Raw genomic sequence first — 13,765 nt, forward strand, 5'->3', positions numbered from 1 at the left:
TTTTTTTTTTTTTTTTTTTTTTTTTTTTTTTTTAGTGGAGACGGGGTTTTGCCATGTTGGCCAGGCTGCTCTTGAATGCCTGACCTCAAGTGATTTACCCGTCTTGGCCTCCCAGAATGTTGGGATTACAGGCATGAGCCACTGTGCCCAGCCAGGATGCTATTTTAGAATTCAGCCCTGGTTTGTGTGCCTTAGGAAATGCTACATAAGCTTCATGAGTGTTACTACTATGGGCAGATAGAGAGTCACATTTTTCAGGGTGTAAGTTTTCTTGTAAAATGAAACTATTACCCTTTACCCAACAGGCAGCTCGGCCCACATCTGCTTTTCTGGGTCTAGCTGACACAGGACTACTATGGCATTTCGTGGCAGTGTTGCGTGTATGCAGTTTTCTCGAGTGTGCAGGAGCATATGGGAATTTCAGGCTAGGATGGAATGACTTCTAGGCATGAGAATGTGGGAAGGATGGGCAGCTGTGGCTTCTCAATGCCTTCTTGCTTTTCCACTAGGGTTTTTTTTCCAGAGAACCAGTCTGCCCTTTTGAAGAAGAGACGAAAGTAGAAAGGATGGTGGAGGACTACCTGGCAAATTCTTATCAGGTAAACAGAAAATGTACGATTGTACAAAATGACATACTTACATCCAATAGACACATTTCCTCCTAGATAGACTCATCTCCAGAGTTGTCTTAAGCAAATGAAGCCTTGCTCAAGGACTGAGAGTCCCCAGATGAATTTCCCCAGGAAATGAAATCTCCTATACATAAAGTGTTAACTTGAAAATCATCCCGGTAACTCAGTAATTACTACTTAAGCATGACTTTCATGGTGCCAACTGCATCTTACATTGCTGAGTGGGGTGACAGGTGATAAGGCAGATGAAAGTGTCCTTTTATCAAATAATTTATTTACTCATCAGCATTTATCAGGTATCTGCAGTGTGCTCAGGAGTGTGCTACATAGAGACCAATGGGACAGGAAGAGCTCCTAACCTGGTTGTGCTGAGATAAAGTGTAAGCAGTGTGCAGTGGCTCATGCCTGTAATTCCAGCTACTCAAAAGGCTGGGGTGGGAGGAACACTTCAGCCCAGGAGATGGAAGCTGCGGTAAGCAGCAATTGTGCCTCAGCAACACAGTGGGACCCTGTCTTTATATATAAACAAACAAACAGATTGGATAGATAGATAAATAGATAGATGCTAGATAGATAAAAATTCATATTTAGGAAGTAGTGTTCTAGTCAAAAATAAAAATTCTAAAATTTTTGAAAAACATTAAAAATTAAAAATAAATAGATCAGACAAAAAAGATTTTTAAAAATTTTTATGAACTGCTGTTCGGATGGGCAAGGTGGCTCACGCCTATAATCTCAGCATTTTGGGAGGTCAAGGTGGGCGTATCATCTGAGGTCAGAAGTTTGAGACCAGCCTGACCAATGTGGTGAAACCCCATCTCTGCTAAAAGTACAAAAATTAGCCAGGCATGGTGTTGTGTGCCTGTAATTCCAGCTACTTGGGAGGCTGAGGCATGAGAATCACTTGAACTTAGGAGGTGGAGGTTCTACTGAGCCCAGATTGGGCCACTGCACTCCAGCCTGAGCCGAAAGAACAAAACTGTGTCACAAAAAAAAAAAGGGGGCTGTTCAAGGCATATGCCTGTAGGAGGTCAACCTTGAGTGTTTAGACACAAGAGCTCCTGAGACATTAAACCCTGGAGTAGGTCATGGGAGATGTGAGAACCACGTATAAGCGAGTATAAGGTTCCCCTTCCTTATTCTCCAGTGAGCACTGGTGGAAGTGTTCATTGGCTCAAACCAGCATGTGTTTGATGATTTAGGATTCAGTGACGTTTGATGATGTGGCTGTGGAGTTCACGCCAGAGGAGTGGGTTTTACTGGACACAACTCAGAAATACCTCTACAGAGATGTGATGCTGGAGAACTACATGAACCTGGCCTCTGTGGGTAAGAGTAACATCATTTTGATTGGCATGGTGGCCTGCACCTGTAGTCCTAGATACTTGGGAGGCTGAGGTGGGAGAATCTCTGGAGCTTGGGAGTTTGATACTAGCATTGGCAACATTGTGAAACCTCATCTCTAAAAAAAAAAATCCTAAAAATAAAGACTAGGCCGGTCACGGTGGTTCATGCCTGTAATCCCAGCACTTTGGAAGGCCGAGGTGGGCATATCACGAGGTCAGGAAATCAAGACCAGCCTGGCTAACACGGTGAAACCTTGTCTCTACTAAAAATGCAAAAAATTAGCCAGGCACGGTGGCACACGCCTGTAGTCCCAGTTACTCGGGAGGCTGAGGCAATAGAATCACTTGAACCCGGGAGGCAGAGGTTGCAGTGAGCTGAGATTGTGCCACTGCACTCCAGCCTGGGCGACAGTGAGACTTCAACTCAAAAAAAAAAAAAAAAAGATTTTTAAAGATCTTTTCCTCAGAAGATTTAAGCTATTTTTCTCAGACTTTCAGATTATCTCTTTTATTTTCCATCTAGTCAAACGAAACTACCTGTTCTGTTTTTTGTTTGTTTTTTTTTAGACAGAGTCTCGCTCTGTCACCCAGGCCGGAGTACAGTGACGCTGTCTCTACTCACTGCAAGCTCCGCCTCCCGGGTTCTTGCCATTCTCCTGCCTCAGCCTCCCGTAGCTGTTCTGTTTTTTTGTTAAGTTTATTATTTTGATATTTGCACTTTATCCTGATCTTTCCTACTTTCCTTTCCTCATAATCTTCTCTTCCTGTTCCCCATCAGTTGTAGTTTTCGCAGAAACAGTTTGTAATTAACTATCTAAACACATCAGTTGTGTAATAAACCCCACATCCTTATAGCCAAATTTTTGACATACCAAAATCCTCAAGGTTCTCTTGCTTTTATTTTCGTTTTCCTTTTTTCTTTTCTTTTTTTTTTGAGGTGGAGTCTCGTTCTGTTACCCAGGCTGGAGTTCAGTGGTTTGATTTCAGCTCACTGCAGCTTCCACTTCTCAGGTTCAAGTGATTCCCTTGCCACAGCCTCCCGAGTAGCTGGGACTATAGGCACGCACCAACATGCCCGGCTAATTTTTTTTTTTTTTTTTTTTTTTTTTTTTTTTATATTTCAGTAGAGATGGGGTTTCACCATGTTGGTCAGGATGGTCTCGATCTCCTGACCTTGTGATCCACCCGTCTCGGCTTCCCAAAGTGCTGAGATTCCAGCCGTGAGCCACCGTGCCTGGCCTGTGGCTTTTATTTTCTTACTGTGTTTAATTTGAAAACAAGGACAAATGAGTCATTTTAAACTAAAACATTTCTTCTCTAAACCCTTAGATTTCTTTTTCTGCTTAACTTCAGAATGGGAAATACAACCTAGAACCAAACGGTCATCACTTCAGCAGGGTTTTTTGAAGAATCAAATATTCACTGGCATACAAATGGTAAGATTCATGAGTGATGTTTCTTTTTTTCTTCTTTTTTTATTGAGACGGAGTCTCACTCTGCCAGGCTGAAGTGCAGTGGCACCATCTCAGCTCACTGCAACCTCCAACTCCCAGGTTCAAGCGATTCTCTCGCCTCAGCCTCCCAAGTAGCTGGGACTAAAGGCGTGTGCCACCACACCCAGCTAATTTATTGTATTTTTAGTAGAGACAGGGTTTCACTGTGTTAGCCAAGATGGTCTTGATCTGACCTCGTGATCCGCCTGCCTCGACCTCCCAAAGTACTGGAATTATAGGCGTGAGCCACCGTGCCAGGCCATGAGGGATATTTCTTAATTTCCCCTCTCAGAAAAGATGAAGAATTCCATTCTAGAAAATCAGCCCAGTTAGTGGTGTGGTTTACATCTGTAATCCCAGCTACTTGGGAGGCTGAGGTGGGAGCATCGTTTGAGCCCAGGAGTTCAAGACCAGCCTAGGCAGTATAGCAAGATCCCATCTCTGATTTTAAAAAGAGCCTGGATGTGGTGGTTCATGCCTGTAATCTCAATATTTTAGGAGGCAAAGGTAGGTGGATCACTTGAGGTCAGGAGTTTGAGACAGGCCTGGCCGGCATGGTGAAACTCCACCTCCACTAAAAATAACAAAATTAGCTGTGTGTGGTGGTGGGCACCTGTCATCCCAGTTACTCTAGAAGCTGAGGCAGGACAATCACTTACTCAGGCGCAGGTTGCAGTGAGCCAAGACTGCACCACTGCATTCCAGCCCAGGTGACCGAGTGAGACTCTGTCTCAAAAAAAAAAAGGGGGGAAGTCAGAAAAGAAAGTGAGTCCTGTAATCTCAGCATTTTGGGATGCCGAGGTGGGTGGATCACTTCGAGACCAGCCTGACCAACATGGTGAAATTCTATCTCTACTAAAAATATAAAATTATTTTTATATTACAGGTTTGGTGGCGGGCACCTGTAATCCCAGTTACCTGGGAGGCTGTAGCAGAATTGCTTAAACCTGGGAGGTGGAGTTTGCAGTGAAAAAGAAACAGCACAAATGAGAGATACTTGAGAGAGAAGTAGCCTACAACCTTGAGGGAGCAGGGTCTCTGGAGAGATAGTCTGAATGTGATGAATTTTGTGTTCCATACCTGTATAACTTGTCACTTCAAAATACCCACAAGTACACATTCCCACATATGTAACTAGACATTGAGGATTTAAACAGTTTCACGAAAATCTACACAATTTGACTGGTTGCAATGGCTGACGCCTGTAATCCCAACACTTTGGGAAGCTGAGGCAGGAGAATTGCTTGAGTCTAGATCAAGACCAGCCTGGGCAATAGGGAGACCCTGTCTCTACAAAAAAACAAAAAGTTAGCCAGGCATGTTGGCATGCGTGTGTAATCCAAGCTCCTTGGGGGACTGAGGCAGGATGATGGCTTGACCCTGGGTGATTACTGCTGCAGTGAGCTGTGATTGTGCCATGGTACACAGCCTGGGTGACAGAGTGAGACCTTGTCTTAAGCCACCCCCAACAATCAAAAAAAGACAGTGTTTTGTTTGTTTGTTTGTGTTGAACAATTAGAGCCAGTGGCATAGAATTCTGGCAAGAAATCAAGAGGGTAGAAAATAAGACTATGGAAGAAAAATTGTAAAAATTATATTTATCTAAGTAGGCTGACTTGGCAGCTCATGGTTGTAATCTCAGCAGTTTGGGAGGCTGAGACGGGGGGTTTCTTGAAGAGTTTGAGACCAGCCTAGGCTACATAGCAAGACCCTGTCTCTATAAAAATAAATTGAGGCCAGGCACGGTGGCTCACGCCTATAATCCCAGCACTTTGGGAGGCTGAGGCGGGCGGATCACAAGGGCAGGAGTTTGAGAACACTCTGGCCAACATGGTGAAATCCCATCTGTAGTAAAAATACAAAAATTAGCTGAGTGTGGTTGCACATACTACTCGGGAGGTGAGGCAGAACCGCTTGAACCCAGCAGGTGGAGGTTGCAGTGAGCTGAAATTGCGACAGTTCACTCCAGCCAAAGTGAGACTCCATCTCAAAAATAAATAAATAAATAAATCAAAAGATTGGCCAGGCGTGATGGTGCATGCCTATAGTCCTAGCTACACAGGAAGCTAAGGCGGGATGATCACTTGAACCCAGCCAGGCATTTGAGGTTACCGTGAGCCATGATCACAGCAGTGTACTAAAGCCCAGGCAATGGAGCAAAACCCCAACTCTGAACAAAGTAAAACATGCCGTGCATGGTGGGTCACGCCTGTAATCTTACCTCTTTGGGAGGCCAAGGCAGGCAGTTCATCTGAACTCAGGAGTTTGAGACCAGCCTGGGCAACTTGGGAAAACCCGTGTCTACAAAAAAATAGAAAAATTACCCAGTGCGGTAGTGCACAACTATGTTTCCAGCTACTCGAGAGGCTGAGGCATCAGGATCACTTGAGCCTGGAAGGTAGAGGTTGCAGTTAGCAGAGATTGTACCACTGTACTGCAGACCGGGAGATAGAAGAAGACTCTGTCTCAAAAAAAAAAAAAAAAAGAAAATTAAACATTAAAAAGTAAAATAATAATTGTCATCAAAATAATGTTTATGTGTTCAGATGGGTGAAATCTTTTTATATGTCTGAAAATGTTTTAAATCGTTTATCCCCTCCTCAGCAGACAAGAAGCTACAGTGGATGGAAACTCTGTGGGAATTGTGGAGAGGTCTTCAGTGAACAGTTTTGCCTTAAGACACACATGAGAGCTCAGAATGGAGGGAACACTTCTGAAGGTAATTGTTATGGAAAAGACATCCACAGTGTGCACAAGGAAGCCTCTATTGGACAGGAACTTTCCAAATTTAATCCATGTGGAAAAGTCTTCACCTTAACTCCAGGCCTTGCTGTACATCTTGAAATTCTCAATGGAAGACAACCCTACAAATGTAAGGAATGTGGAAAAGGCTTTAAGTATTTTGCGAGCCTTGATAATCACATGGGAATCCACATTGGAGAGAAACTCTGTGAATTTCAGGAATGTGAGAGAGCTATCACACCCTCCTCACACCTAAAGCAGTGTGTAACAGTTCATACTGGAAGGAAATCCGAAAAGACTAAGAATTGTGGGAAATCCTTCACTGATTTTTCTCAACTTTCTGCACGTGTGAAAACTCATAAAGGAGAGAAGTCCTTTGAATGTAAAGAATGTGGAAGATCCTTTAGAAATTCCTCATCCTTTAATGTTCACATTCAGATTCACACTGGAATAAAACCACACAAATGTACGGAATGTGGGAAGGCCTTCACTAGATCAACTCACCTTACTCAACATGTAAGAACTCACACTGGAATAAAACCCTATGAATGTAAGGAATGTGGCCAAGCCTTCACTCAATACACAGGCCTTGCTATACACATACGAAATCACACTGGAGAGAAACCCTATCAGTGTAAGGAATGTGGGAAAGCCTTCAATAGATCTTCAACCCTTACTCAACATAGAAGAATTCACACAGGAGAGAAGCCTTATGAATGTGTTGAATGTGGGAAGACCTTCATTACTTCTTCCCATCGTAGTAAACATTTGAAAACTCACAGTGGAGAAAGGTAAATGCAAGATATGTGGGAAGGCATTTCTGTATTCCTCACCCCTAATGTTCACCTGCGAACTCATACCAGAGAGAAACCCTTCGTATGTAAAGAATGTGGGAAAGCAGGCCGGGCGCAGTGGCTCACGCCTGTAATCCCAGCACTTTGGGAGGCCGAGGCGGGCGGATCACGAGGTCAGGAGATCGAGACCACCCTGGCTAACACGGTGAAACCCCTTCTCTACTAAAAATACAAAAAATTAGCCTGGCTTGGTGGCGGGCACCTGTAGTCCCAGCTACTTGGGAGGCTGAGGCAGGAGAATGGCGTGAACCCAGGAGGCGGAGCTTGCAGTGAGCCGAGATCTCCCCACTGCACTCCAGCCTGGGCGACAGAGCAAGACTCCGTCTCCTCCCCGCCCCAAAGAAAAAAAAAGAATGTGGGAAAGCATTTGCTGTTTCCTCATGCCTAAGTATGCATGAAAGAATTCACACTAGGGAGAAGTCCTATGAATGTAAGGGTATGAGTATTACCATTTAGCCCATTGGTTGCCACATTTAATTATTGGCAGTGCAGAGATCATCAGATTTGTCCTAAATGCCTTGTGGAGGTTGTAATGGCTCATGGATTGGCCTTAGATGCCATTAACCCTACAGGTTCTGAATACAACTTCATGGTTGCCTGAGTCTGGGCATCTGTGAAGAAGGGTCATGGATGGTGAGGTCAGTACTGAAGCCTGCCTCACCTTGGTGATTAGATTCCTAAGATCATAGCATTAACAAGTTCTGTATGAGATACATCATGCAGATTGATCCCAGCCCCTGTTGGTTAGTGGCTGCCAGTGTGGCACATTCATGTCAAAATTTACCAGAAGCCAAGATGATGTAGGCCCCAGAGGTGGATTGTTAAAAAGATGCTCCTCCGAGGGTCTCTTCTGTTCCCATGGATCCTGCAGAGCATGGCAGGAATGAAACCATCCTTAACTGCCAGTGCACTTTCACAGCTGATTATTTCTGTGTTCCCTTCTTTTTATAAGAAGTGTGACAACCTTGCCTGTTCTTTTCTGTCCTCTCTGTCCATTTTAGGTGGCACAATGTAAGTGGCAGTGTGTCTTCTAGTATAATCCAGTCTCTCTTCTCTCTTAAGATGGCTGATATAGTCCATGAATCCCACTCATGATCTCTTTATCAGATAAATGATTGTTCAGCCACACTTTGAGGATTCTCTTCAGTACAAGTTTTCTAATTTTTGCAGTATGGATAGGCTGAGAATTTTCCAAATCTCCAAGTTCTGGTTCCTTTTTCCTTAACTATTTCTTCTGCAATTCACGTCTCCTCTTTTGCATTTTTGTCGAGACCAGCTCGGTGGTGGAGACCCTAACCCAGTGGTGCTAGAGGAATTAAGACAGACACAGAACTACAGTGCAGAGTGGGAATTGAGGCTGACATCCTTCAGAGCTGAGAGCCTCCAACAGTATTTACTGACAGCCCGTGATAAACATTATTTCTATAGATTATAGATTAGCTAAAAGTATCCCTTGCGGGAATGAAAGGGACAGGCTGTGCCTTGTTATCTGCAGCAGGAACATGTCCTTAAGGCACAAATCACTGATGCTATTGTTTGTGGTTTAGGAATGCCTTGAGCGGTTATCCAGTTTTCTGCCCTGGGTGGGTCAGGTGTTCCCTGCCCTCATTCCAGTAAACCAGCAACCTCCAGCGTGTGCGTCATAGCCATCAGGAGCATGTCACAGTGCTGCAGACATTGTGTTTATCGCCAGTTTCTCATGGCCTGTTTATGGCCAGATTTGGGAGGCCTGTTCCCAGCACATTTTCTTGTAAGTAGTCAGGAAGAATGAAGCTTCCTGTGTCCTCAACACTTTAATTACAGATGTTAGTAATACATACCCAATTTTATCTCTCTCAAGCTCTACCTTGCACTAAACGTTAGCATACAGTTCTGCCAAGTTCTTCACGACTTCATATCAAGGGTTGTCTTTTCATTTCCCAATAGCATGTTTCTCATTCCCCAGTGACACCTCACCAGAATCACCCTTACCAACCTTATTTCCAGCTTGCACATCAGAATTTTTCCAGCCTCTACTCATTTGTCAGTTTCAAGGCTGCTTCACATTTTTAGTTTTTTGTTTGTGTTTAATTGCAGTACCTCACTTTTCAGTGCCAAAATCTGCGTTAGTCAGCTTGGGCATCCATAACAGAATACCACAGACCAAATGGCTTACAAATTCATTTAATTTAAAATAAATGAGGGTAAAAAAACAGAATTTTTTTTTCTTTCTTCTGTTTTTTTTTTTTGAAATGGAGTTTCGCTCTTGTTGCCCAGGCTGGAGTGCACTGGCGTGACCTCGGCTCACCACAACCTCCACCTCCCGGGTTCAGGCAATTCTCCTGCCTCAGCCTCCCAAGTAGCTGGCATTATTGGCATGCATCCCAAATCTTGGCTAATTTTGTATTTTTAGTAGAGACAGGGTTTCTCCATGTTGATCAGGCTGATCTCCATGTTAGTCAGGCCTGAGCTCAGGTGATCCACCCCCCTCGGCCTCCCAAGGTGCTGGGATTACAGGCCTGAGCCACCGTGTCTGTCCCAAAACATAAATTTATATTCTCACATATCTGGAGGCTGGAAGTCTGAGATCAGAGTGCCAGCATGGTCAGCTTCTGGTGAGAGCACTCTTCCTGACATGTCAGTGCCCACTTCCTCATGTCTTCACACGATGGAGACCAACAAATAGGTCAGTCGGTCTCCCCTCCCCACCCTGCCCCCTTCTCTTTTCACATACAGTCACACTGGGGTTTGGAGCTTCATATGAAATTTGGGGGTCACTGGGGTCACTATATATCTCTAATTCCTGAAGTGGAAAACTAAGAGTCATTATTTACAGATTATCTGATCGTCTATGTGGAAAGAGAAAAGAATCACTAAGTACTTTGGACTGAACAATGATGCCCAAAATTCATGTGATGAAGTTCTCTCTAAATAGTTTCTTGCTTTACTGGACTGATTTCAACCTGCAGCACAATATCAACTAAAAGTAGTAATACCAGCATACTTGTCTTTGCAGTTCTGGTGAGATATGCGCTCCATTTTATTGGCTGTAGCTTTTTATTTTTTATTTTTTGAAGAGGTTATCTTCTGCAGGAAAGGTTTTTTCTTTATATCCAGTTTTTACATGATGAATGATTTCCCAATATTTCATAATTTATGGGGCTGAATTCCTCTTGAATTTGTTAAATGCTTCCTGTGCATCCTCTGTGATGATCATGTTTATTTACTGATAAAACTCAAGTACCTAGAACTGCTCCTAACTCATGATGGTACCTAATAAATACTTCAATGAATAATATTAAAAAAAAAAATGAAAAATAAATAAATAAAATAAATAAATAAATAAATACTTCAATGAAACGATGTGGTGATGCATGCCTATAGTTTTAGCTACTTGGGAAGATGGCCTGAGCCCAGGGGTTCTAGACCAGCTTAGGCAACATAGCAAGACCCCATCTCAAAAAACAAACTTGAAGAAGTGAATGCATGGAAGGGCGCTTTTCTAAAATGTGATCAGGCTGGGTGTGGTGGCTCATGCCTGTAATCCCAGCAATTTGGGAGGCAGGGGTGGGCAGATCACTTGAGGTCAGGAGTTCGAGACCAGCCTGGCCAACATGGTGAAACCCCATCTCTACTAACAATACAAAAATCAGCTGGGTGTGGTGACATGCACCTGTAATCCCAGGTACTTGGGAGTCTGAAACGGGAGAATTGCTTGAACCCAGGAGGTGGAGGTTGCATTGAGCTGAGATTGTACCACTGCACTGCATGCTGGGTGACAGAATGAGACTCTGTCAAAAATAAATAAATTAACTAAATGTGGTCTTTGTATTTATTTCTTTTCTAATGTTACATCAACCTTGTATTCCTGGATAAGCTCGATTATGGCATAATGGATCATTTAAAAAGACTTATTTGACTACCTTTACTAATATGTTATGGAGTTATGCTTGAATAACATTGCAATTTTTTTTTTTGGTCGGTCCCTGAGTGATATATATATAATGACTGTCGTATACTATACTTGGGCATGTTTCTACTTTTTCTAAATTATTAATCTATAAGAATCATCTAGGCTGGGAATAGTGGCTCAGGCCTCTAATCCCAGCACTTTTGGAGGCTGAGGCAAAAGGATGCCGTGAGCCAAGGAGTTCAAACCAGCCTGAGCAAAATAGCGAGACCACATCTCTATTTTAAAATACTACAAAATATTTTCGTTTTTTTGGTTTGTTTGTTTGTTTTTGAGATGGAGTTTCACTCGTTGCCAGGCTGGAGTGCAATGGCGTGATCTCAATTCACTGCAAACTCCACCTCCCCAGTTCCAGCGATGCTTCTGCCTCACCCTCCCGAGTAGCTGGGATTACAGGCAGCCTCCGTGCCTGGCTAATTTTTGTATTTTTAGTAGAGACAGGGTTTCGTCAAGTTGGCCAGGCTAGTTAGTCTTAAACTCCTGACCTCAGGTGATCCCCATGCCTCATACTCCCAAAGTACTGGGAGTACAGGTGTGAGCCACCGCGCCCGGCCAATATTACAAAATATTTTGAAAAGTTAAAATTATCTCTTCTGGCTGGTCATAGTGGCTCACACTTTTAATCCTGGCACTTCGGGAAGCTCAGTCAGAAGGATTCCTTGAGGGCAGGAGTTCAAGATCAGTCTGGGCAACACAAACCCCATCTCTTCAAACAACAACAAAACAGTTACCAGGCCAGGCATAAGTGACTCATGCCTGTAATCTCACCACCACTTTGGGAGGCTGAGGCAGGCAGATCACAAGGTCAAGAGATCAAGACCGTCCTGGCCAACATAGTGAAACCGGTCTTTACTAAAAATACAAAAATTAGCTGGGCGTGGTGGTGCAGCGCTGTAATCCCTCAGGATTACTCAGGAGGCTGAGGCAGGAGAATCTCTTGAACCCCTGAGGTGAGGTTTCAGTGAGCCTAGATCTCACCACTGCACTCCAGCCTGGCAACAGAGTGAGACTCCTCAAAAAAAAAAAAAAGACAGCTAGGTTGGGCATGGTGGTTCACGCCTTTAATCACAGCACTTTGGGAGGTCGAGGCAGGCGGATCACCTGAGGTCAGGAGTTTGAAACCAGCCTGGGCAATGTGGTAAAACTTTGTCTCTACTAAAAATTAAAAAAAATTAATATTAGCCAGGTGAGTTGGCGGGCGCCTGTAATCCCAGCCATTCGGGAGGCTGAGGCAGGAGAATCGCTTGAATTCGGGAGGTGAAGGTTGCAATGAGTCGAGATTGCACTCCAGCCTGGGCTACAAGAGCAAAACTCCATCTCATAGAAAAAAAGACAACTAAGGCTTGCAGAAGCATTTTGAGAATATTCTAGGCATGTTTTTATTTTTAAATGTGTAGCAAAAATTTATACTTTATTTTTCATTTTTGCTGGTTGTATAACTTCAGTCTTCTTTTGCATTCTGTAATGACTTATTAATTGTTCATTCTTTCCCTTTTCTTGTGTTAATCTTGGTAGAAAGTACCCAGGTTTGTGAGTTCTTTCAAATAATATTTGGCTTGAAAAATCTACACTAGGCCAGGCGCGGTGGCTCAAGCCTGTAATCCCAGCACTTTGGGAGGCTGAGACGGGCGGATCACGAGGTCAGGAGATCGAGACCATCATCGAGACTGAAAAATACAAAAAACTAGCCGGGCAAGGTGGCGGGCGCCTGTAGTCCCAGCTACTCGGGAGGCTGAGGCAGGAGAATGGCGTAAACCTGGGAGGCGGAGCTTGCAGTGAGCTGAGATCTGGCCACTGCACTCCAGCCTGGGCGACAGAGCGAGACTCTGTCTCAAAAAAAAAAGAAAGAAATCTACACTATTTCCCGCATGTTTTCCATTCCACTAATTCTGTTAGATATTTATATAGTTACATCAGCTTGATTTTCCTCTACTTCTTAGTCTTTCTGTACCCTTTTTTAAAAATGTGTCTTTTAATACATACTTTAGCTGGAGTTTTAAAAAAATCTGTATACTGCCAGATGTAGTGGCTTACGCCTGTAATCACAGCACTTTGGGAGGCTGAGGCAGGTGGATCACCTGAGGTCGGGAGTTCGAGACCAGCCTGACCAACACTGAGACACCCTGTCTCTACTGAAAATACAAAATTAGCCGGATGTGGTGGTGCATGCCTGTAATCCCAGCTACTCGGGAGGCTGAGGCAGGAGGATCACTTGAACCCAGGAGGCAGAGGTTGCAGTGAGCCGAGATCGCACCATTGCCTTCCAGCCTGGGCAACGAGCGAAACTCCACGTCACAAAAAAAAAAAAAAAAAAAAAAAAAAAAAAAATACTTGAATAATACCAATTAGCAGTTCTTTTGTGTTAAACATTTAGTACCTTACATACACTTTAGTAATAATTTGCATTAATTTCTAGCATCTTATTTTTTTCTGTCTCATTGTGTTCCCCTCTCTATTGATCATACTTTAATTTGTTTTATTCTTGATGTTTGAAAGTTGTTACTTTTCACTGTTACCATAAATAACAATTTTTTTTTTTTTTTTTTTTAGGCAGAATCTCACTCTTGCCCAGGCTGGAGTGCAGTGGCGCTAGCTCAGCTCACTGCAAGCTCCACCCCCCAGGTTCACACCATTCTCCTGCCTCAGCCTCCAGATTAGCTGGGACTACAGGTGCCCACCACCACGCCCGGAGAATTTTTTGTATTTTTAGTAGAGACGGGGTTTCACCGTGTTAGCCAGGATGGTCTCC

General features: G+C 43.6%; 1 protein-coding gene across 7 annotated transcripts in view; it reads left to right on the top strand.

Annotated features, from left to right (window-relative positions):
- The window catches only part of LOC111527719 (zinc finger protein 562), a 28,767-nt gene extending 19,468 nt beyond the window's left edge, over window positions 1-9,299 (top strand). For 2 of the 7 annotated variants that reach the window (XM_023194159.3, XM_031934756.1), the window contains exons 3-7: window positions 510-599; window positions 1,835-1,961; window positions 3,308-3,414; window positions 6,076-7,004; window positions 8,313-9,299. In XM_023194159.3, the coding sequence (XP_023049927.2) occupies window positions 567-599; window positions 1,835-1,961; window positions 3,308-3,414; window positions 6,076-7,004; window positions 8,313-8,502 (1,386 nt within the window). In that variant the 5' untranslated portion in view covers window positions 510-566 and the 3' untranslated portion in view covers window positions 8,503-9,299. Of the gene's footprint in view, window positions 1-509; window positions 600-1,832; window positions 1,962-3,307; window positions 3,415-4,357; window positions 7,194-8,312 lie in introns of those variants that run through there. The other 5 variants (XM_023194160.3, XM_031934759.1, XM_031934757.1 and 2 more) reach the window with 5 other exon arrangements.
- Window positions 9,300-13,765: the final 4,466 nt, after the last annotated feature.

This window comes from Piliocolobus tephrosceles, chromosome 21 (genome assembly GCF_002776525.5).
Source record: "Piliocolobus tephrosceles isolate RC106 chromosome 21, ASM277652v3, whole genome shotgun sequence".
NCBI lineage: Eukaryota > Metazoa > Chordata > Mammalia > Primates > Cercopithecidae > Piliocolobus > Piliocolobus tephrosceles.